General features: G+C 44.9%; 1 protein-coding gene across 1 annotated transcript in view; it reads right to left on the reverse strand.

Moving 5' to 3' along the window:
• Positions 1-6,272: 6,272 nt before the first annotated feature.
• Positions 6,273-25,725, reverse strand: part of LOC135879696 (uncharacterized) — a 29,222-nt gene continuing 9,769 nt past the window's right edge. Inside the window, exons 3-5 of the mRNA XM_065405745.1 lie at positions 18,779-18,998; positions 6,882-6,967; positions 6,273-6,652 (exon numbers count right to left, since the gene is read on the reverse strand). Of these exons, the coding sequence (XP_065261817.1) occupies positions 6,273-6,652; positions 6,882-6,967; positions 18,779-18,998 (686 nt within the window). The remainder of the gene's footprint in view (positions 6,653-6,881; positions 6,968-18,778; positions 18,999-25,725) is intronic.

Genomic DNA, 25,725 nt, shown 5'->3' on the forward strand with positions numbered 1-25,725 from the left:
CCAGGAACATTTAGAGAAGCAGCTCCTAAACCCAGGAGAACTAGTGCTGGTTAGACACCTGCTAGTGCCATCATGCCACAGAATTTCCACCTCCCTGCTATCCTTACTCGGCACAGAGACGCTCGAGGACCTGGACTGGAGGATTTGGGACTTGAGTTTGGTGTGGTGGCATAAGGGTGGGACAAAGCCAGGTTGATGTAGTGCCCCCTCCTGCTGCAAGGGGATGCTAACAGATGAAGACCCCACATTACATGTCCCTAATAATTCTCCCTCCTTCAAGCTCAGTCCATTTACAGCACATGGGTGAAGCCTTGTGCCTGGATTGTGGGCCCCCTCAGTGAACTCCTGACACCCCCTGTCCCATTGTGACCCCCTCTCCCTTCCCCGACCTGTACAAACAACCCACAGACCCAGACATTGTCCTAAATCCCCCTATCATCCCTCCCAGCTGCTGCCTTTTGGGGGGCAGATTTGGCCAGCCGAGAGGCCACTGGAAAGCTGACGGAACTTCTCGATCAGCTTCTGCTGCTTTGTGCCTGCCAGACCCAGTCTGAGCCTGTGCACACCCCAGGCTATTCTGGAACTGGGGGTGAGCACCCCTCTTTGTGGCCACTCCAATGTTCTGCCCATTGGGGGACACACCCTGAATCTACCCAGTCATTCCGAAAATCCTGTGTGTGTCTGTTACCTGCTTGTGCCTCAGGGCTCATGTGCATTTGGGGATTCGCTCCCACAGAGGCCTTTGAGAATCTGGATCACAAAGTCTTACCATATGCTACAAGCAACCAGGTGCCTGATCTTAACACAGCCATTTAAAAAACCCCAGATTTCTGAGACCACCTCAATGGGTGTCACTGAGGATCTATGGAAATGAAAGGAAACCCTGAGGCCATATTGGAAATGTGTTTATAAGGGAAATGCTGGATAACATTTTTCTGACGAGAGAGTTTTCATTTGGAAAATGCTGATTGGAGGAAATCGAAACGTTCCCTGGAAACGTTTCAGTTGTTGAAATTTTAAACAGAAAATTATCAAAGCGCTTTGTTCCGATAAGATTGAAGCATTTCCTTTGATAGGGTTGAAATGTTATGTTTGGATTTTATCATTGTGACTTTTATATTATACCCTACAATTCAAGTCAATAAAGTTTTAAAAAAATGTTTCAAACTTATCTAAATAAAGAGATTTTGATTTTTCCAAAATGAAACTTTGGAATTTTTATTTCACAGGAAACTTTGACATTTACAACAAAATGGGAATTCTGGTTTCAGACAAGCTCTGTAAAATAGAATTAAATCTGTTTATTATAAGAAGAAGCCATTCTATCGTGAAAGATAGGTAGGCTAATCAGCTGTTTGGAACGATGTGTACTGAAACACAGATAAGTGTCTGTGGTGCGCTGGGATAAAGTGAGGATAAAGCAGGAAAAATTGTAGAGGCCCTCAGGTGTCTGTACATACAAGTGTCTATATGATTATATAAACTCTTTGAGTCTTTTGGGGTTCTCCTTTTTACTGTATGTTTAGATATAGAATAAGTGACCCTCTTCCTTCACGTTTGACAGAACATTTGAAAACCTGAAAACCATTTGAAATATCTGCACAAACGGTAACTGCAATGCATGCTGCAGAGAGCAGGGAGGTTTTTGTACTGGTCTGTATCACTGTGAGAGGTGAGCTATAGCCTTGCTGACAATAATAATCTCCAGCATCTTCAGCTTGAACGTTGCTGATTGTGAGAGTGAAATCAGTGCCAGATCCACTGCCGCTGAACCAGGCTGGGACCCCCGACTGGAGGCTGCTAGCGCCGTAGATGAGAAGTTTGGGAGCTTGTCCAGGTTTCTGTTGGTACCAGTGTACGCTAGTGCCAACGCTCGTACTGGCTTTGCAGTTGATAGAGACTCTCCCTCCCACTGGCACTGCCAGAGATTCCGGGGACTGAGTCATCACAGTTTGCCCAGAGGAGTCTGGAGAAAGAGAGAAGATGGGTACGGAATGAACAGTGACACAATGCTGGAGATGATGAGTATTCAAACACTGAAACACAGTTTGAATTTTCCAGTGAAAATTTAAACTAAAATACAACACATCAAATGTTCAAATAAAACATCAAATACATTCAAGTGGCAACATTTGTTATGTTCAGTCACATAGATTATTAGGTTTTCAAATGCTTTATTTTTTAAAATTTCTTACCCTGAATCCAGAGAACCAGCAGCCAGAGAAGGGGCGTGTGTGAGATCATCTTGCCAGACTGTGGTTGGAAAAGCTTGTTCATAAACCTAGTGCAGAAATTGAAACATTTATGTGATCTCAGTGAGGAAACGTCACCCGTATGCAAAATACATGTAAATTTACAGCACATTAATTTTAGCACAGAGTTGTGAAATTTCCTGCTGCTGTTAGAAGTTAGAATGAGGTTGTGTATTTCTAGGGTCCAGGTGCTAATATACTCGGAGGTCTCTGCAGATTTCACATGTACAATTTCCTGTGGACACCTGACATGGCAGGGCTGGCCATGGCACAAGGGCTGGCTGGAGTGTGGCAGTAAGAGAGCAGGTCAACAGTGGGGTCTATGAGCCAGGTGCTTGTGCCTCCACTCTGTGGTGGCTTCCTCACCTATTATATCAAAGCATCTGTTTAAACAAAGCTCTGAATTGTAGCATGATGAGCGGAAAAGGAGAAAGTGGGTCAGGTTTGAGGAGCAGCTGTTTTTGGTAAGAGCAGGGGCTCGGGAAACAAGCAGAGGCCAGGCTGCTAAGGGACAAACTCCAGAGCCTCCGCATGTGACAAGTGTCTCTGCATGTTTATTCACAACCAGAATGTTATTGTCCATGGGCGGGCAGGACAGCTATCCCTAGTGACTGACCTACATTGGCCCATTATTGACCTCAGACTTTCACCAGCAGAAGAGAGAAAAAACCTTGGGGCAGATCCATTCAGCTTTGACAGAGACCAAACAAATTCCCTCTCTCTCTCTCTCTCTCTCTCTCTCTCTCTCTGAATTTTGAATCCCTCACAGCGTTGGTGCCATGAGTATTACTGCACAAGGGAAACAGGAGTACAACAATACCAATGTTCTTAGGAAAGAGAGCAGTCAAACTGTCCGAACCCCAAGTGTTTCAGGAGCAGCCTCTTGTCTCACCAGACATCCATAGTGTGACATTAACTCAGGAGGACAATATTAAAGTAACACCATTCTGTTAATGAAATCTCTGTTCCAGTTGTGCTGGTTTTCTATTGCCATCTTGTGACCAATGCCAGAGTTGTCCACAGAATTTAGTTAACCAAAGGACTGCCCAAGCAGCTGTTAGCGTGTTACCTTGGGGAGTGCGGTACTGTACGGTCTGCTGCATCCCTTGACTGTGATGCATGTCTTCCCTCTTAGTTCTCCAGTGGTACATTTCAATATGAAGTTGATACACTGGGGGCCAATTTTCCACCACAGAGCTGTGTTGGTCCAAACCCCACATGTTGATGCTCAATTTGTGATGTAGGCTCACGGAAGGGGAATTTATGCTCCTGTGTGTTGATCTGAGCACTAAGATGTGCAGTTTGGGAGTCCCACCGAGGCCGCATTGTTTGAAAATGAGGGCTCCTGATTGTGCCAGGACATGGAACAATCTGGCCCTAGGCCTTGTACATTCTTTTCGTGTTTGTGTGTGAGGCCCAGTCAGAGGTGCAGCCCCTCTGAGGGGAAAGAGGAGCCAGTGTTTAAAAGAGCCACAGGGCAGCCTCTCTGACGAACACTTCACACTCAGCCTGGCCCAGGCTTGTCCCCTTACTTCAACTACAGCAGAGCTGATGGAGTGGGTGGGGTGGGGTGGGGTGGTGGGAGTCCTACAGGACACAGGTGTGTCAATAACTGTAACACATTTGTGAGCCTTGATTGGCTGAGACAATTCCATTTCAGCAAAATAGGGTAGAATTATAATGATCATAATAATTTCCAATATAATCTGGCACTGGTACAGACTGATTATTAAGCAAAGTGGACTCTTAAGATCATAATTTTAAAAAGATTTATATAGGAAATCTAAGTACAATCAAACTGATCAATACTGACATTTTAATGGGAACATCATAGATATGGGGGAATATACAAAACCAGCAGAAATGGGCTGCACAAAGAAAGGGATGACAAAAGTTGTCTCACTGCTTGCACATACAGAACTGAATGAAGAATGTCAGAGCTAGAGGTGCTTTCCAGGTATAGAGGCCTATGCAGAATGAGTGTAGAACAGCCGGCCAGCTCAAGCCACCCTAGGCAGCATGGGGAGGTGTTTGTACTAGTCTGTATCACTGTCAGAGGCCAGCTGTTATACTGCTGACAGTAATAATCTCCAGCATCATCAACTTCAACACTGCTAATGGTGACTGTGAAAGCAGTGCCAGATCCACTGCCACTGAACCGGGCTGGGACCCCCATAAGTCTAGAAGAAGCTTCATAGATAATAGATTTAGAAGCTTTTCCAGATTTCTGTTGGTACCAGGCTATTTCAGTAATCCCCAAACTGGCTTTGCAACTGATAGCAATGCTTTCTCCTACCCTGACTGATAGGGACTTAGTTGTAACAATCTCTCCACTGGTGTGTAGAAACAGAAAGAAAATCTGTGGTTGTCCCAATATGTTTTAAATGTACATTCCACAATTAAACATACTAGGAATTGTGTCCCATGCCAGGTAAACTACCAAACTTTTTCAGACTTTATATTTTTTATTCTTTCTTACCCTGGATCTGGAAAAAACATCATCAGGAAAAGCCGTGTGTGTGAAATCATCTTGATTCTTCTGGGTGACAAGAAGCTCAGAGCCCCGTAGTGAAATGTAAAATGCAACCCGGTCGATTTATAATCTCTGCTCAGAGCAGTGAGGAAATGGCACTCGGTGTGAAAATGGGAAGAGGCCAAGCTATGTAAATTGCCTCTGTCAGGCTAGGGTCTGGAAATGATCCTTTTCTTAGATCATCACCTTCCGGGGGCTGTTGTTTTAAGAGAAACTTAGCCATCCATAGCCCAGAAAAATTACAACACCATCCTGAGAAAGGACATGGAAGTCCTTTTAGATTTAGCTTGGCATGTTTCTAATCAGAGGGCCCTTTCTAGAAGCAGCTATGTCCATCCTTTAATGTGTACATGTTTTTAAAGACACTGTTACAAGCCAAAACATTTAGGTCTGCACAGCAGCCCCAGGATAGCAGAATCAGAGGAGCGAAATGTGGAAAATTCCAGTAGGAATTTTAGCTTCCTCTGTTCTTTTGCATGGTCTCCAGTGCTCTGTCCAATCCAATTTTGAATAGTGGTAGTGATGGATCTGGTTTAGGTCAAATGCAGTAAACTGTATAGAACATCTCCATTAATGGATTGAAGGAAGATGTTATTTTTATTTGTTGTTAACCTTTCTCGTAATGCCCCCTTCTGCTAGGGACTCCATAAGCATAATGCAGGCCTGCCCATAAGGGTTTACAATCTAAAAGACAAAGCAGACAAGCAAGAGAAGAAGGAGAAAAGGGTCGACCCCAAAAGGTGATGACTGGCCTTGTCTTGCTAATACAATCTTTTGATGAAATTATTTGTGAGGTCTATGCACTATCTGCCATTGCCCCTCATTCATGCCATTGTTAGTCCATTAATGGCTTGTGTGCATCACAGTAAAAGTGGGTCTTCCGGAGGAAAAGAGTGGGGAGTAGGGGGTAGCCTGGTGGAGTGGCTCGGGAAGGAGATTTCATGCGTAAGAAGCAGAATGGAACTAAGTCCAGGTGGTTCCTAAAGAAGTGGACAAATGAGTCATCCAGGATGCTGACAAGAGGACTTTACCATTGCTCCTCTCCTATTGTGTTCCTTTGATTTTCTACATTTAAAAAAATGTTCCATTTCATTTAATAATCTCTTGCACTCTACCCTAGAATTTCAAGGTGCTTAAAAATATTAACACATTAGGTGTCCCAGCACCCGAAAGGAGGACAATTAACATATCTTCTTAGAGATGGTAAACCAAGACACGGAGAAATCAAATGTCTTGGCCAAGAAAGTGAGTGAGTTAGAGACTGGGCTGGGGTTAGAGCCTATGTCTCATGACTCTCCATTATTACATTAACCACTAGGCCATTGGCATCTTGTGGACTGTCTTGTGGCTCTCAGGTCTCTGTACATACAAGTGTCTATATGATTATATAAACTCGTTGAGTCTTTTGGGGTTCTCCTTTTTCCTGTGTGTTTAGATATAGAATAAGTGACCCTCTTCCTTCACGTTTGACAGAACATTTGAAAACCTCAGAGATATCTGCAGCAAACGGTAACTGCAATGCACGCTGCAGAGAGCAGGGAGGTTTTTGTATAGGTCTGTATCACTGTGAGAGGCCAGCTGCTAGTCTGGTGGCAGTAATAATCTCCAGCATCTTCAGCTTCTACGCTGCTGATTGTGAATGTGAAATCAGTGCCAGACCCACTGCCGCTGAACCGGGCCGGGACACCCGACTGGAGGCTGCTAGCGCCGTAGATGAGAAGTTTGGGAGCTTGTCCAGGTTTCTGTTGGTACCAGTGTACGCTAGTGCCAACGCTCGTACTGGCTTTGCAGTTAATAGAGACTCTCCCTCCCACTGGCACTGCCAGAGATTCCGGGGACTGAGTCATCACAGTTTGCCCAGAGGAGTCTGGATAAAGAGAGAAGATGGGTATGGAATGAACAGTGACACAGTGCTGGAGATGATGAGTATTCAAACGCTGAAACACAGTTTGAATTTGCCAGTGGCAATTTAAACTAAAATACAACACATCAAATATTCAAATAATTCACATCAATTAAATCCAAGTGGCAACATTTTTTATGTTCAGTGATATGGATTATTAGTTTTTCATATGCTTTATCTTTTAATTTCTTACCCTGAATCCAGAGAACCAGCAGCCAGAGAAGAGGCGTGTGTGAGATCATCTTGCCAGACTGTGGTTTGTTAAGCTTGTTCGTAAACCTGGAATGGAAATTGAAACATTTATGTGTGGTCTGTGAGGAAACCTCACCCATATGCAAAATGCATGTAAATTTACTGCACATTAGTTTTGTGAAATTTCCTGCTGCTGTTAGATGTTACAATGAGGTTGTGTATTTCTAAGATTCAAGTGCTAATGTACTCAGAACTCTCTGCAGATTTCACATGTAGAATCTCCTGTGGACACCTGACATGGCAGGACTGGCCATGGCACAAGGGCTGGCTGGAGTGTGGCAGTAAGAGAACAGGTCAACAGTGGGTCCTATGAGCTAGGTGCTTGTGCCTGCACTCTGTGGTGGCTCCCTCACCTATTATATCAAAGCATCTTTTTAAACAAAGCTCTGCATTGTAGCATGATGAGCGGAATTGGAGAAAGCGGGTCAGGTTTGAGGGGGAACTGTTTTGAGGTAAGACCAGGGGTTCGGGAAACAAGCAGAGGCCAGGCTGCTAAGGGACATACTCTAGCACCACTGCATGTGACACGTGTCTCTGCGTGTTTTTCAAAGTTCTCTTTCCCACAGCTATGTCTGCCTGTTGCATCATTTATTGCTGGTGAACATCAATAGTAGGGGATCCTGCTTTGTGTTCAGAGACTTAGAGTTTACCTCACCTCACTGAATAATGCATGCTTTCTAAATGCCTCCCATTCTTCTGCCTACCCACCGTTACCCAGAGATTGTCGTAATATGGCACAAAACTATCCTATTCTAGCAGAAGTCCTGTCTTAGGACATTAGGCACCTTCCCAGCTGTTGTCCTGTGAGATGGTATATTCACTCCTGAAACTGCCGCCTGGACAAAGAGCTCTGTTTTTCTCAGAATATTATTATTGTCCAGTGGGTGTGAACGGGGGTGTGTGTCTGCTGCTGCTGTGCTGAATGTTTTCAGTTATAAGAAAATCCCTACGGAGCATGAGTTGATGCAGAGGCTGGGATCTAGCTCTCTGATTTTTTTATCAGGCAATTGTCACTGATTGCTAAACGGGAAAGTTATGCGCATGACACAACGAAAGTCCCTTCTAACCAGTAAGGGATCCGAATTTTTGCTGGTAATTGTGAGTAATTTTTTGTCAGTGTAACGGAGCCCTCCTGGCTTCTCCACAAAACTCAGTCAGAGACCACTCAAAGTATATGCACCAGTGCTCTTTTATTCTTGTGCCAGTTCCCACCACCTGCTATATACACTTTATACACTGTCTTCAGGCCAACACCCTGGGGGACTGCTAGCTTCCCCAGCTAGCAGGGATCTGGAGCCATAAGCTCCTTCCCTTCCTGTGCCCCTCCGTGCCGCCCTTGGCTTCCTACATGCCAGCTTTATACAGCCGGCTGGCTAATCAGGCCCGCAGGTGCCTATGCTCAGTAATCAGGGTGCGGTCTCCCCTGCCAGCCCCATCTAATTCCCCTTAATTTGAGCAGGCTAACAGGGACCCGGCCAGGATCTCCTGGCCAGCACCCTGTTACAGTCAGGTAGTTAAAAATGATATTTCACAACCAGAATGTTATTGCCCATGGGCGGGCAGGACAGCTATCCCCAGTGACTGACCTGCATTGGCCCATTATTGACCTCCGACTTTCACCAACAGAAGAGAGAGAGAACCGTGGGGCAGATCCATTCAGCTTTGACGGAGACCAAACACAAGGGAAACAGGAATACGACAATACTAATGTTCTTAGGAAAGAGAGCAAATCAAAATGTCCCAACCCTAAGTGCGTCAGGAGCAGCCTCTTGTCTCACCAGACACCCATAGTGTGACATTAACTCAGGAGGACAGTATTAAACTAACACCATTCTGTTAATGAAATCTCCATTCCAGTTGTACTGTCTTTCTATTGCCATCTCGTGGCCAATGCCAGAGTTGTCCACAGAATTTAATTCATCAAAAGACTGCCCAAAAGCAGCTGTTAGCGTGTTACCCTGGGGAGTGTGATACTGTACAATCTGCTGCATCCCTTGATTGTGAGGCGTGTCTTCCCTCTTAGTTCTCCAGGGTGTACATTTCAATATGAAGTTGATACACTGGGGGCCAATTTTCCACCACAGAGCCTTTTAGACCAAACCCCTCATGTTGATGCTCAATTTGTGATTTAGGCCCATTTGTGAGCCCTGATGGGTGAGACAATTCCATTTCAGCAAAATAGGGTAGGAGGTTTCATGCGTAAGAAACAGCATGGCACTAAGTCCAGGTGGTTGGCCTGGTATCCCATGTCGGGGATCGTGTGTGGACTCTCCTGTTGCTCTTACTGAGGAACGGCTGATTCCTGAACAGCCCATAGTTAGATATCAACACAATGATGTGTGTTCTTCCTTGACATGGTGGCGCTGGCCATGGGGCAAGGATTATTTGGGGGATGTGCAGTATGAGACCAGATCAACAACACATTCCATGAGCCAGATGCTTGCTCATTCGCTAAGAGCTGAACTTTAAACGGAAAGCACAGCTCAGCCTTAACTATAGCAGCGCTGGTGCCCCACTGTAATCAAAGAATCCATTAAACTACAGACTCCATAGTGACATTAGTCTACAGTCCAGCACTTAGTGAATAGAGTCCACCCCCCCACCCCGAGTATTTATTGGTTTGCCAGACCAACTGAGAAGCAGGAGGTTGTGTCTGTTTGTTGTTAGTCCCTGTTCTGTGGGTTGGGATCTGGATGGGAAATGAGTAGGGTCCATCTGGTCCAAGTGCAGTGACACCAAGACAGAACAAGAGTTTATGCAGGGGCTGGGATCAAGCTCTCTCCTTTGAAGCTAAACCCTCCAAGAGACCCCTTGTTAGACATGTGCTCAGTGGTGTAACATCAGAGTCAAACAGCCTTGCTGATTCTCGAATCATCCAGCCTGAAATCGCTAGAAGTAGAAAGAAAATGCAAATAATTGACATATTCTAAAGAGTACTTTAAATGTACTAAAAGTTATGGATTCTGATAATTGTGTGTTCCAGTGCAGACCCCAGCAGATCATTTTCAGTGTTCAGTTTTGCAGTGTTCTTCCTCAAACCTAGAAAAACAAAATCAAGACAAGTTTTGCATATGGAATCCTTTTGGCCATGCTGAGTGATCAGGAGCTCAGAGCCCTGCAGTGAAATCTGAAGTGCACCCTGACAGACTTATGATCCCTGCTCAGAGCAGTAATGAAATGACACTCGGATATGGATATGCAAAGTGACTGAGCAATGAAAATTATCTCTGAGATGTAGGGTGTAGTCTGAAAATTCTGATATTTGTGGAACATCAGAACCCGAGCTTTTATATATCTGACCTGATGGTGCCAGTGTAGCGTAGCTGTTACTGGATGTCATAACTCTAATACAGTTGCATGATTCACATGGTAAATGAGCCGGAGTTAGCTTTACAGGACGCAGGCAGTAACAACAGTCGTCTGATTAAAGATGAGTAACCAAGCCAGCTGGACGTTTAAACACAAGTAAGAAAAGCTAAAGTCATTCAGTCATTTCTTGTGTGGGGTTTAAATCCAATCAGCAGAGCCTCTTTCCGATCATTGATTTTCTAAGACTTTTTCACTGTACTCATACAGCCAGACTACCGAGGAAGCAGCAGTGCCTGTAGCTGCATGATCCTCTGCACCAGTGCCGGTAGCTTTTTACACCCCTAGGACAATGGCTGTTCTCAAAGGCTTTGTGGGCGCGCACAAGCCGGTTGACATGAGGTCTGGGAAGAGCTCACCGAAGGTCTGAGCATGCTCAGATTGGGATGGATGCGCAGCACAGAGAGGTTGACAAGTGGCATCAGTGTGCCAGGCTCTTACGCTGCCTCCTGTGTCTGTGCCCTACACTCACTACCTCCATGACCCGGTAAGTGCCCAAGCCTGAGAGCTACTGGGGTGTTGTGTGAGCAGAGCAGGGGAGCCTCCAGCCCTCCCTCCATTGCCGTTCTCTGGCAAAGCCCCTTGGGATGCATGTGTGGAGCTGTGGGTGGGACTGAGCCACTTGTTGGAATGAACCATTGTAGGGGCTACTCCAGCACAGCAGTAGGTGCCCGGATCCCGGGCTATAACACACCAGATTCCTCTCCTGATTCCCGTACACTGAACCTGCTGGGGTCTCCTGAGAGGGCAGTTTTCAATAACGATGCTTCAATGGGGCTGAACAGGCAGGGCACCAGTGCCCCACCCCCAGCTGTCACTTTGACTTACCCCCATTAACCCAGCCTGGTCGTCATTCCGGTGTGCCCATTGCTGCTCCTCACACTAGAGTAATCAGTGCTGGCTGGGCCATGGCGCAGGCAGAGGGATGCAGCATATTGGCTGAGTCTAGAGGTGTCCTGTCAGTGGGGAGCTGGCCCTCTGAAGGAGTTGGGGGCCCAGCCTAGATCTGACAGACTCCACATGGGGGTATGGGTCAGCTCAGGTTCACCTGGGTGTAGTTGACTCACTGATTAACTGGGAGGCAGTTAGTTAGGCAAGGAAGCAGCAGGAGAAAGCCCTGAGAATAAAGGCAGAAGGATTGCAAAGAGAGGCTCCCTCCGGCAGGCTGGGGAGAAGCTCCAGAGAGAGCATCACTCTGAAAAGGGATAAGCAGGGCCAGGGGCTGGGGAATTATCTCTAGAGATAAGTAGCAGCTCAGGAAAGAGCAAGCAACTGAGCAACTGGCTCTGCCTGTTCCAAACAAGGCCCTGAGATAGAGCCCAGTGGAGAGGACGGGCCTAGGTTCCCCTACCTACCCCAGCCAGGAACATTTAGAGAAGCAGCTCCTAAACCCAGGAGAAGTAGGGCTGGTTAGACACCTGCTAGTGCCATCCTGCCACAGAATTTCCACCTCCCTGTTCTCCTTACGGGGGACGGAGACTATCAGGGACCTGGGCTGGAGGATTCAGGACTTGACAATGCAGAGTTTGGTGTGGTGGCATAAGGGTGGGACAAAGCCAGGTTGATGTAGCGCCCCCTCCTGCTGCAAGGGGATGCTGACAGATGAAGACCCCACATTACATGTCTCTAATAGTTCTCCCTCCTCCAAGCTCAAACAACCCACAGACCCAGACATTGTCCTACATCCCCCCTATCATCCTTCCCAGCTGCTGCCTTTTGGGGGGCAGATTTGGCCAGCCAAGAAGCCACTGGAAAGCTGACTGAACTTCTCGATCAGCTCCTGCTGCTTTGTGCCTGCCAGACCCAGTCTGAGCATATGCACACCCCATGCCATTCTGGAACTGGGGGTGAGCACCCCTCTTTGCAGCCACTCCAATGCCCTGCCTATTGAGGGGGACACCTGCATCTACCCAGTCACTCCGAAAAATCATGTGTGTGTCTGTTACCTGCTTGTGCCTCAGGGTTCATGTGCATTTGGGGATTTGCTCCCAGAGAGGCCTTTGAGAATCTGGATCACAAAGTTTTCCCATACTCTACAAGCAAACACGTGCCTGAGCTTAACACAGCCATTTAAAAATCCCCAGATTTCTGAGACCTTCTCAATGCGTGTAACTGAGGATCTATGGAAATGAAAGGAAACCCTGAGGCCATATTGGAAATGTATTTATAAGTGAAGTGCTGGATAACATTTTTCTGATGGCAGAGTTTTCATTTGGAAAATGCTGAATGGAGGAAATTGAAACGTTCCTTGAAAACGTTTCAGTTATCAAAATTTTCAACAGAAAATTATCAAAACACTTTGTTCCGATAAGCATTTCCTTTGATAGGGTTGAAATATTTTGTTTGGATTTTATCATTGGGACTTTTATATTATACCCTACAATTTGAGTCAATAAAGTTTTAAAAAATGTTTCAAACTTATCAAAAGAAAAAGGCATTTTGATTTTTCCAAAAGGAAACTTTGGAATTTTTTTTTAACAGGAAACTTTGTCATTTTCAACAAAATGGGAATTCTGGTTTCAGACAAGCTCTGTAAAATAGAATGAAGTCTGTTTATTATAAGAAGCCATTCTATTGTGAAAGATAGATAGGCTTATCAGCTGTTTGGAATGATGTGTACTGAAACACAGATAAGTATCTGTGGTGCGCTGGGATAAAGTGAGGATAAAGCAGGAAAAAATTGTAGTGGGCCTCAGGTCTCTGTACATACAAGTGTCTATATGATTATATAAACTCTTTGAGTCTTTTGGTGTTCTCCTTTTTCCTGTGTGTTTAGATATAGAATAAGTGACCCTCTTCCTTCACGTTTGACAGAACATTTGAAAACCTTAGAGTTATATCTGCAGCAATCGGAACTGAAATGCACGCTGCAGAGAGCAGGGAGGTTTTTGTATTGGTCTGTAGCACTGTGCGAGGGTAATTGCTATCCTGCTGGCAGTAATAATCTCCAGCGTCTTCAGCTTCTACGCTGCTGATGGTGAATGTGAAATCAGTGCCAGACCCACTGCCGCTGAACCGAGCTGGGACACCCGATTGGAGGCTGCTAGCCGCGTAGATAAGAATTTTGGGAGCTTGTCCAGGTTTCTGTTGGTACCAGTTTATTTTACTGCCAATGCTTGTACTGGCTTTGCAGTTGATAGAGACTTTCCCTTCCACTGGCACTGCCAGTAATTCCGGGGACTGAGTCATCACAATTTGCCCAGAGGAGTCTGGAGAAAGAGAGAAGATGGATAGGGAATGAACAATAATACAATGCTGGATATGATGAGTATTCAAACACTGAAACACAGTTTGAATTTGCCAGTGGCAGTTTAAACTAAAATACAACACATCAAATATTCAAATAATTCACATCAATTAAATCCAAGTGGCAACATTTTTTATGTTCAGTGATATGGATTATTAGGTTTTCAAATGCTTTATTTTTTAATTTCTTACCCTGAATCCAGAGAACCAGCAGCCAGAGAAGGGGCGTGCGTGAGATCATCTTGCCAGACTGTGGTTTGAAAAGCTTGTTCGTAAACCTGGAGTGGAAATTGAAACATTTATGTGTGCTCTGTGAGGAAACCTCACCCGTATGCAAAATGCATGTAAATTTACTGCACATTAGTTTTGTGAAATTTCCTGCTGCTTTTAGATGTTAGAATGAGGTTGTTTATTTATAGGATTCAGGTGCTAATATACTCAGAGCTCTCTGCAGATTTCACATGTACAATCTCCTGTGGCCACCTGACATAGCCCCCTGACTGGCCATGGCACAAGGGCTGGCTGGAGTGTGGCAGTAAGAGAGCAGGTCAACAGTGGGTTCTATGAGCCAGGTGCTTGTGCCTCCATTCTGTGGTGGCTCCCTCACCTATTATATCAAAGCATCTGTTTAAAAAATGCTCTAAATTGTAGCATGATGAGCGGAAACGGAGAAAGTGGGTCAGGTTTGAGGAGGAATTGTTTTTGGTAAGACCAGTGGCTCGAGAAACAAGCAGAGGCCAGGCTGCTAAGGGACATACTCTAGCACCACCGCATGTGACACGTGTCTCTGCGTGTTTTTCAAAGTTCTCTTTCCCCCAGTTATGTCTGCCTGTTGCATCATTTATTGCTGGTGAACATCAATAGTAGGGGATCCTGCTTTGTGTTCAGAGACTTAGAGTTCACCTCACTTCACTGAATAATGCATGCTTTCTAAGTGCCTCCCGTTCTCCTGCATACCCACTGTTACCCAAAGATATTGTCGCAATAGGGTACAAAACTATCCTATTCAAGCAGAAGTCCTGTTTTTGGCCAGTATGAAAATTCCAAGCTGTTGTCCTGTGAGATGGTATATTCACTCCTGAAACTGCCATGCTGGGCAAAGAGAGCTCTGTTTTTCTCAGAATATTATTATTGTCCATTTGGTATGAACGGTGTTTTGTGTCTGCTGCTGTGCTGAGTGTTTTCAATTATAAGAAAATCCCCACAGAGCATGAGTTGATGCAGGGGCTGGGATCTAGCTCTCTGATTTTTAGCAGGCAATCGTCACTGATTGTTAAAAGTTATGCGCATGACACAACGAAAGTCCCATCTAATCAGTAAGCGGTCCGAATTTTTGCTGGTAATTGTGAGTACTTTTTTGTCAGGTAGTTAAAAATGATATTTCACAACCAGAATGTTATTGCCCATGGGCGGGCAGGACAGCTATCCCCAGTGACTGACCTGCATTGGCCCATTATTGACCTCAGACTTTCACCAACAGAAGAGAGAGAGAACCGTGGGGCAGATCCATTCAGCTTTGACAGAGACCAAACAGAAGGAGAACAGGAGTCCAACAATACTAATGTTCTTAGGAAAGAGAGCAAATCAAAATGTCCCAACCCTAAGTGCTTCAGGAGCAGCCTTTTGTCTCTCCAGACACCCATAGTGTGACATTAAGTCAGGAGGACAATATTAAACTAACACCATTCTGTTAATGAAATCTCCATTCCAGTAGTGCTGTCTTTCTGTTGCCATCTCGTGGCCAATGCCAGAGTTGTCCACACAATGAAATTAATCTAAAGACTGCCTAAAAGCAGCTGTTAGTGCGTTACCCTGGGGAGTGCGGTACTCTACAGTCTGCTGCATCCCTTGATTGTGAGGCGTGTCTTCCCTCTTAGTTCTCCAGCGATACATTTCAATATGAAGTTGATACTTTGGGGGCCAATTTTCCACCACAGAGCTGTGTTAGTCCAAACCCCACATATTGATGCTCAATTTGTGATGTAGGCTCATGGAAGAGGAATTTATGTTCCTGTGTGTTGATCTGAGCACTAAGATGTGCAATTTGGGAGTCCCACTGAAGCCCCATTGTTTGAAAATGAGGGCTCCTGATTGGGCCAGGTGTGCCTGGAACAGTCTGGCCCTAGGCCTTGTACATTCTTTTTGTGTTTGTGTGTGAGGCCCAGTCACAGCCACAGCCCGTCTGAGGGGAAAGAGGAGCCAGTGTTTAAAAGAGCCACAGGGCAGCCTCTCCGAAGAACCCTTCACACTCAGCCTGGCCCAGACTTGTCCCCTTACTTCAACTACAGCAGAGAAGATGGAGTGGAAGGAGTGGGATGGTGGGAGTCCTCCAGGACTGTGGTGTGTCAGTAACTGTAACACATTTGTGAGTCCTGATGGGTGAGACAATTCCATTTCAGCAAAATAGGGTTGGAGGTTTCATGCTTAAGAAGCAGCATGGAACTAAGTCCAGGTGATTAGCCTGATTTCCCATGTTGGGGATCTTGTGGACTCTCTCATGGCTCTTACTGAGGAATGGCTGATTCCTGAACAGCCCATAGTTAGATATCAACACAACAATGTGTGTTCTTACTTGACATGGTGGCGCTGGCCATGGGTCAAGGATTATTTGGGGGATGTGCAGTATGAGACCAGAGCTGACTAAACAGAAAGCACAGCTCAACCTTAACTATAGCAGAGCTGGTGCTCCACTGTAATCAAAGAATCCATTAAACTACAGACTCCATAGTGACACTAGTCTACAGTCCAGCACTTAGTGAATAGAGTCTATCCCACCGACTATTTATTGCTTTGCCAGACCAACTGATAAGCAGGAAGTTGTCTGTCTGTCTGTTAGTCCCTGTTCTGTGGGTTGGGATCTGGATGGGAAATGAGTAGGGTCCATCTGGTCCAAGTGCAGTGACACCAAGACAGTGCAAGTGTTTATGCAAGAGCTGGAATCTAGCTCTCTCCTTTGAAGCTGAACCCTCCCAGAGACCCCTTATTAGACATGTGCTCAGTGGTGTAACATGAGAGTCAAACTGGCCTGTTGATTCTCAAATCATCCAGCCTGAAATTGCTAGAAGTAGAAAGAAAATGCAAATAGTTGACAATATTCTGACACGTACTTTAAATGTACTAAAAGTTACGGATACCGATAATTGTGTGTTCCGGTGCAGACCCCAACAGATCATTCTCAGTGTTCACTTTTTCAAGTGAACTTCCTCAAATCTAGAAAATTAAGATCAAGAAAAGTTTTGCATATGGAATAATTTTGGCCATGCTGAGTGACCAGGAGCTCAGAGCCCTGCGGTGAAATCTGAAATGTACCCTGACAGACTTATGATCCTTGCTCAGAGCAGTAAGGAAATGACACTTGGGTGTGAATATGGAAAGTGACTGAGTGATGTAAATTATCTCTGAGATGTAGGGTGTAGTTTGAAAATGTTGATATTTATGGATCATCAGAAGCCGGGGGTCTCTGTCACGTGCAGAATTTAATCATGCGCAGCCCAAAGAAAATAAAAATGGACCCCTTCAAATGAGACTGAAATCATGTTATGTCTTCACATCTGTCACACTGCTCCTTTCTACAGCACCCACATTCCTGCGTAGTTACTTCTGTGATGCATCCTTGAGTCTAGGAAGGAAAATAAAAATATGACAGAGCACATTGAAATTCATGACTGACTTGAGCCAAGCTTTTGAAATCTCCATCGTAGCCCAAACTTTATAATATGATAGACATCAGAGAGGTAAAGACCTCCGCAGAGTTACCTTCCACTCTAGTGTTAAACATCGCAGCTGACAGCGCTGTCTTAGGGTAAATGCCCTTATACAGAAGTAATTGACACAGACATTGAGCGGATTGTGCTGCTGTAAATAAACGGAGCTCCATTAAAGTGAGTGGAGCTGTCTTGATCTACACCAGCTGGCGATGTGGCCCATTGAAACAAGAATTGTGGCCCTTTAAAAGTTTTTTTAAATAATATGATTGGGTCTCCCCTTTGTGGAATGAATCACAAACACAACTGTGGAAAATGTTTTTTTACAGCTGCTTCTGCTGTTTTGGGCAGGCTTGCTCAGTGTGGAGATGGTCTGTAATTTCTTTAGTGGGGTTTACAAGAAAAGTCAGATAGAAGAAATCTTCTATATGTGGGGTATTATTACAGTTAGACATTCTGTGAACTGAGTTACTGAATCTCTCTGTGTCTGATTGGTGAGCGATCTTCAGATGCTGGAAGGACAAGGATACTCCAATGAGAATCTCTGTTCATAAATGCACAGAATCAAACCCATTTGCACCAGCTGGGGATGTGGAGAGGAAACCAGCTGCCTATGTTGAGATTAGAATGTCACTTCCGTGGAGTCTTTAAGTCAGTTGCTCTGTCTCTACAGCCCAGGTGCTCTCTGCAATGCCGACTTTATGGACATACCGGGGTGTTTGAATGTGTTTGGACTCTATTCTGGAATTAAATGTTGTTTCTGGTCCTTAGGAAAGAGCTAGTATTCCCTTCCTGTACCAATTTCATGTTTTACCATCAATTGTATGAAACATGTAGCACTTTTATGTAGAACTCAAAAAAGAACTGAGGTTCTAGCTCTCTTCTCTGAACTGTTGGACTCTAGTCCATTAGTATGATGCCGAAGCAGGAGGAACAGATGTTTGGATGATTCCATAGACTCCAGTGCACCTAATAGCAATTAAGAGAGCATCAAAGGTTGACAATTATTGATGCTGAAGCAGGACTAGCAGATGTTTGGATGGTTCCATTTGTGAAGCAGATGTTGTAATGAGCAAAACTAACTGAACTGAAGGGGCTGGATCAGATAGTGTCTTTTACTCTGAGCACAGTTTGTTTGGATTAGACTGTTGCAGTTTTCCAGTGTGGCTGCTTTACAAAGCTGGGGTGTAGTTCTCCTTCCATTTTGTCAGCTCAGTAGAACGGTGCTTGGATTGTAACCTGCTGTCAGTAGGAAGTTGGATGCAACCCACAAGAGCAAATCCATGTTAGTGGTCAGGGAGCAATTGCTGAGTAAGAGTGCTGAACCCCTGGTGTCAGCACCTGAAAGCGCCAGAAGTTCTTCAGTGTGGAGGGAGGTGACTGAAGTCAGCCACACCCAGCCACCCCACTGCAGGGCAGCAGAGGCAGTGATGCATTTAAGCTACACAGGAAGCACCTGAAATACTGAGTGAGAGTCTGAAACTAAACAGAGCAGGGAGGTTTTTGTGCTGGTCTGTATCACTGTGTGAGAGGGGGGCTGTTATGCTTTTGGCAGTAATAATCTCCAGCATCTTCAGCTTCAACTCTGCTGATTGTGAACGTGTAGTCAGTGCCAGATCCACTGCCACTGAACCGGTCTGGGACCCCAGAGAGGCGGGTGGAAGCACTGTGGATAAGGAGCTTAGGAGCTTGTCCTGATTTCTGTTGGTACCAGGCCATGTAGCCACCAACACTGGAACTGGCTTTGCAGTTGATGATGACTCTGTCTCCTGGAGACACTGCCAAGGATTCTGGAGTCTGAGTTATCACAGTCTGCCCACCGGAGTCTGGATTGGAGAATAAATTTGGGATAAAAAGAAATATAAAAATCCTCCAACATGAGAATATTTGACACACTAAAGAGCTGCATCTCTAGGAGTCTAGTCTGGAGCTCTCATTGTGTTAACACTGTAATTGCTGCTAGGAGTGATTGCTGGAAAGAGAAATTCTTACTATTTAAATCCTAATAAATGATTGACTTCCCTTTAAACTAATCTTCCCTGGTTGTTCTTACCTTGAATGCAGAGCACGAGGAGCCAGAGTAGCTGAGTCTGGGAGATCATCTTGATACGTCTAGAGTGACGGATACAAAGCTCAGAAGCACAAAGTGCTAAAGTGATATGTTTATATCTTCTCTGAACAGCTGGGAACTGTCACTCGGGTGGAAATATGCAAAGCAGCATCTGTGTAAATGTCCATTCCCTCTGCCGACCCAGGGCCACGTACACCCTTCAGTCTGGTAATGCAGCTCCCATTCCTGGCAGTGAGGGATGCCCAGGTGGGTCTGGCAGGGGATTGTCACTATAATCAATGAGCCCAGGTTGTTCTGGAGATTTTCCTGATCAAAGACTCCAGAACTGGGGTTAGTGAGTTCATAAACTCAGTGGTATCCAGTGTCTGCATCACTAGTAACTTCTAATTCCCGGCCCTTATTTACAGTGTTTGCTTATTCAGAGAGAAGTTTTGCAGATGGGTTGTCAGGATGCTGGTTAGTGAGTTCTTGACTGTTTTGCGGAGCTTTGAAAAAGTATAGTGCTCTTGAAGGGCTCATTAATTATTAGTCTTATTATGTAGTAAATATTATATTTTACCTTATTGCCAGATTCCTTTCTAATATCTGTCACTGAATAGAAATAGGCACTTAAACTTGAAGAGATGAAACTTGTTTGCTGTGGATGGTTGCAACGCTGCCCATCCGCTTTCTCCCTAAGCTCATTGAATGGGCCATTTACAGCTGTTGCCTCCAATTCTGCTTCTCCCCCTGCCTCCCATCTGTTCTGGTTTCTGCCCTTTCCACTCCACCAAACTGCTCTCACCTTTTCCTGGACCACTCTCCATCCCCATCCTCCTTGACTTCTCGGCTGTGTTGGATGTTGTCAATCACATACTCATTGCAGAAGTCTTGTGCTCCCTTGGTTTTTGTGATGTTGCCCAGTCCTGGTTCTCCTCCTCTCTTCATGCATTGTTCTTACAGCATCTAGTCTGGTTGGTTGTTGTCCTCCCCTCTCCCACTCTGCCAAGGGACTCTGGGGGTTCTATCTTTAACGCCTTGCAGTGATGCATGGTGTGTGTGTCTGTACAGTGCCTAGAGGATGTGATCCTGATCCTGAGCAGGGCCTCTAGGTATTGACTGTAAGACAGATGCTAAATGATAATATATATGTCAATGAAGGCACCTCAGCCTGCACTGCCTTATAACTGCCAATAATTTTGGATATCATGTGACACACCATAACTGAAACCTGTAGGACATTGCATAAGAGAGCCCACCAGGCCAGATGAGCAATTGCCCAGTACTGAGTCCTGTTAGAGTGATAAGAAAAGGGGACATGTTGTGTTTTTGGAAGGAATGTGATGTTAGATTTTTCACCCCACACTCAGTATTAAATAGAGCTGATTGGAAAACTCACCTTGTTCCTATGAAAATATTAACTACAGGAGATTCCAGCCAAACTATTCTGAGTAGTGACAAAGTAATTAGGTTTGACATCACAGTTTCCCAAATACAAAGAGACATGGATAAAAGAGAAGAGAGGAGAAGCTAAAAGGAAACAGAATGAAATGCTTCTTTGTTTGTTAGATGGTAGGTTTGTGATGATTGTTGCCAGCTTTAGCACTAAATTGTAGCTCTGTCCTCAGGCACGCAGAATTCCTGGTCAAGCCGAGGTCTGGTTGGAAAACTGGATTGGAGGACAGGTAAAGATGATGGATAAAGTTTCCGTCTTTCTCCCAAAGTGGAGAGGAGACAACCTCAGAGGAACAGACGAAAAAGACATCCTGGATTGTCTATGGGAGGTTGTTAAACCCAAGAAACATCATGGCCTGAGGTTCTACAGGCTTTACACCTGTTAGACCCATAAAGTGGAGGTGAAAATAAAAGCAAGGAATGGATGCAGAGTGAAAAAGAACAGCCCACAAGACCTCCTGGTCAACATTAACAAAGGCTTGAACGTGTAAAACCACATGAGCTATGGTTAGGACTATACTGAATGTGCCCTCTAGTTGGAAGCTATCGTTTTACATATATTCCTTTGGGCCTGAATGATCAAACACAGGTGCCAGAAATTAGGCTCCTAAAACCATATTTGGCACCTAAGTAAAAATGTTCAGAGGGGCAAAGCATCTTCAGCTCCCACTGAGTTCAGTGTAGTTAGTGGGGGCTCAGCAGCTGTAGAAACCAAGCCCCCATCTAGGTTTAGGAGCCTAACTTCAGGCACCCAGGTCTGGAAGTGTTGGTCTCAGGTGTTACATAGAAACGGATGCTTTAGAAGAAATGTTTTCCTTCTTATGTCATTCTCCCCTTTGAATAAATGGAGGATTCATCTTCCACCAGACGTATTCCTTTAATAATTGTATTGGAAAAACCTTTGTTATCTCTCTGTATATGGTGGTAATAATAACACCATCCATATGTATAAGCAGAGGCATTGTATCATTCACATTTCTCCATAGCATTCCTGCTGACCAGCTGAGGCAGAATGCAAAGAACAATAGCAGTTCCAAATGGAAAACCCCTGTTAGTCCATCCACTCCATCTTCTGTGCTGGAGTGTTCCCTACAGCAGATGTGCTACATTTTTGGTTGTAGCCTCCCTGTGCATTCACAGCAGCTGGTGCAGGGGGTTTCCAACCCTCTACATCTTGTTACAGATACAGAGCAGGTTCTTAACCTGCTGCGAGCAGTTGGCAGGAAGGCAGCAGTCACATTGACACTGAGCTTGTCTGCATGGAGCAACTGTTCCACTCGACAAGCAGGCCCTGCAGAGCGCAGGGAGGTTTTGTTTCAGGGCTGTGCAATGTGAGAGGGAAGCTGACAGTTTGTTGACAATAATGATCTCCAGCCTTATCTGCTTCAACTGCACTAACAGTGTGAGTGTAATTAGTGTAGCTGCTTCTGAACTGGGCCCTGCACTGGGCTGGGACCCCAGAGCCAGAATAAATAAGGTTAGGAGCTTGCCCTGATTTCTGTCAGTACCAGGCTAAGTGATTGCTAGTACTTGAACTGGTTTTGGCAGCTGATCATGACTTTCTCCTGGAGACACTAATAAGGATTCTGAAGAATGAGTTATGGCAATGTCCTGGCTGGACTCTGACTGAACTATGCAAAAATAAGTAACTACATACCTATGAAAATAAAAATAAGAGTTTTGTTTTAATTGTGTCTAATTACACACATCTCCGTGCTTTTTCACATTGTTACATTGTTTATATTGTTTTTCTTCATGGAACATAAAAAGGGAATAGTTTCTAAGTTGCATATAAATACCAAAGTGATGCCACTGGCTGGATATAAAGCATAAAATATATACGGTGACATTTGTAGATCTGTTTTTTTAGGCCAATATCATCTTGTTCTGCTCCTTACCCTGGATCCAGATTATTAGAAACCAGCTGAGCAGAGCCTGTGAGATCATCTGACTACCGTGGAGCTGTCCTGTGCTGATCCATTAACTGTAAAGAGTAAAACAAAATACTTATAACAGCAGAGAGCAGCAGAGGAATTTGAATTGGAGGGAACTGTGCAAAGCGTCTCACCTCAGTCCATGTGTCACAGGCTCAGTCCTGGGGAGCTGAGAATGGATTTCTTAGCAGCATCTCCGAAATGTTTTCCTCCCGCATGGAAATTCGTTTACCAAGTGGCATCTACATCACAGCGTTCCTTCCAGGATGGTTGGACTAAAGTTCAGCGTCATACAGATGACACTTGTGAAAGGAATGAACACGGTGGAGGAAAATGTGTGTGTCCATGTATGTACTGTGTTGGGATCAGTCTGGTTTTCGCTCCTGTTTGTAGAAACCTTGAGCAGATTCTCCTTTGGGATGTTTGGAGCCAACGTTGCTGGGAAGTTGAACAGAAAAAGAACTGGGTTTGTATGTGCAGAACTGAAATATTCAGGATCTTGGAGACTTTGAACCCCTCTAGCTGCAGAGATCGGGCTGGTGAGCGGAGGGAGACTAGAATATCTGGAGTGGCTGGGAACAGCCCTGTCTGCTATCGTGCCCAGCTGGTGGTAACTTCCAGTCTCTCTGTCAAAGGCCTCATCAAGAGACAGGATTTCTAGCTAGCTCTTCAGCATGGGGCACCTTCCTGACCAGCCACAGCACGGTGATCTCAAACTCTGCCACGGGCAGGAGGGTGTGTCCCTCAGCTCCTGGCTGGAGAGAGGGACAGACATGTTTGCTGCCCTCAGCCAAGAGAGTTTGGGTGCCTGGGTCTGAGTGTCTGCCCCCAAGGCTGGGGTTGGTTTATGCCCTCTGAGAGCCAGAGACAGTTAGGAGATGTGTGCCCAGGCGGATGCCCCATCCCCCCTCCATGGGTACCTCCACACCCATTTCTGCTCCTTTATGCAGGCTGCCACATCAGCCTGGAACTGCTCAATCTCACTCGTCCTCCTCCTCCTCTATGTCCCTTCTCCAAACTTAACTTCTTCAAATCCCCATATACTATCTCTCGAATTCCATTGGAGCATTTTATATTAACTGAGAAAGAAACTAGTAACCACCAGGACACATTCACTAGCTACCCAAGTAACCACATAATCCTCTCCATTACCCTGTCCTTTCCCCATCCCAATCCCATCCCCTTGTTATTGCCTGTTGTGGTGGTGGTCTTTTAGACCCTGGTCCAGTAAACTCTTGTGCAAATTTTCAGTTTTACACTCTTGTACATTCATTAAATTCCAGACTTAAGGTGCATCATGGACGCACTGGGACCACGCTCATGCATAATGGAGTTTGGCCAACTCTAGTGATTTTAACACATCTCACAATAGTTGATGTTTAACTTAAAGATCCAGCTCCTGGACACAAATGATTGAGAGTCCCTGTTTTAATTATTAAAAAAAAAAAAAGTTTCCAGCCCTAGTGGTTTCAGAGACAGGTTTGACCCTGAATGCCCCAAACCTGGAAGGCAATTTTTTTTTTTTTTTTTTTTTAAATCTCATGATTTTTGAACATTTGGAAATCCAGTATACATCCTGCTACAGTTACTCACCTGCATAATTGTTAGCAGGATCAGGGACACAGTTTGTAAGCTTTTCAGGGTCAAAATCTATCTGCATTTGTGCTGAGAAGTGTCTCACACACACCTAACAATACTGATACAGTGCTGTCTGTGTTCAGAATTTTAGCTATCTACGTCTTTGCTGGATTAGTGAAACATTTGTGTTCTGCCACCTGGTGGCAGTACAGGGGATATTCAGCGCAATGATTTAGTTTGCCAATATCCTGTTTTGATACAAGGACATACACATCTAATGACATTTATGAACATTTCACAATCACAAAAGGATATGATTAAGCAGAAACAACTGTTAGTAGTACAAACAGATCATCTCACAGTCTCTTCTGTGAAGATTCACTCAGTTAGTGGTTAATGAAGTAGCTTTAATTTTGGTAAAAAGAAATGTGCTGGCTGAAAGATTTTTTTTTTTTACTTATCTTACATTGTATTTCCCCCCCCCCCTTTCTGTTTCACTTGATTCCTTGGACATGTTGAATATTTATTTTAAAATGCTTCATTGTATTTCTGTATATACAACATCAATGATAGCTTTAAAACCTCTTTTGTCCATGTTCTTCATTAGATACAGCAAAAGTGTATCTCATGAGCGCTAGGGTGACCAGATGTCCCGATTTTATAGGGACAGTCCCGATATTTGGGGCTTTTTCTTATATAGGCACCTATTACCCCCCACTCCCTGTCCCGATTTTTCACATTTGCTATCTGGTCACCCTAATGAGCACATTGATTTCTTGTACAGCTGCTCTTTGCAGAATTTTCCTTGGTGTTCCCCCTATACTGGGGAAAATCCATCACAATTAACCTTCAGAATAACATTAGGAAGAGTGTGTCCACTGCCTTCTTGTGTCATGTGCTTTGCTATTATTTTTTAGTAGCAAATTTCCCCCCACTCTGGCTATGTGATCTGCCACCCAGCTGCCCCTCCCCACCCCCCGCTATGAAGAAGCACAGTCTGTATGCATGCAAAACATGGGCTGACTCCAGAGAATCACAGAGGGCGATTCTTGGCCCATTTGAAGTCAGTGGAGATTTTGCCTCTGACTTCAGTGGGGCCAGGATTTCCCCCACAGTAAGTGTGTGTGCGGAGTTGGAAATGGAGATACAAGAATCACCAGTGAAACTAAAATAGACTTTACCCTGCCACTTTCCATAACACATCATTTGTTCCATTTTCCTATTCCGAATTCTCCTTCCTTTCCTAGTTCCCCTCATTCTTCCCGTTCCCTTCCATCTCTTCTTGTCTCTTCTCTCTTTCAGACAACTCTGTACCCAAACCATTCACCCTATTATCCATTCCATGCACACTGTTCACATTCCCATCCCATTTCTACACACACAGCCTTCCAGACAGACACTTCCCCTCTCTCTCAGGGCTCCTTCCCACGAGGTGCTGAGAGCCCTCAACTC

The sequence above is a fragment of the Emys orbicularis genome, chromosome 5 (genome assembly GCF_028017835.1).
Source record: "Emys orbicularis isolate rEmyOrb1 chromosome 5, rEmyOrb1.hap1, whole genome shotgun sequence".
Taxonomy (NCBI): Eukaryota; Metazoa; Chordata; order Testudines; family Emydidae; genus Emys; species Emys orbicularis.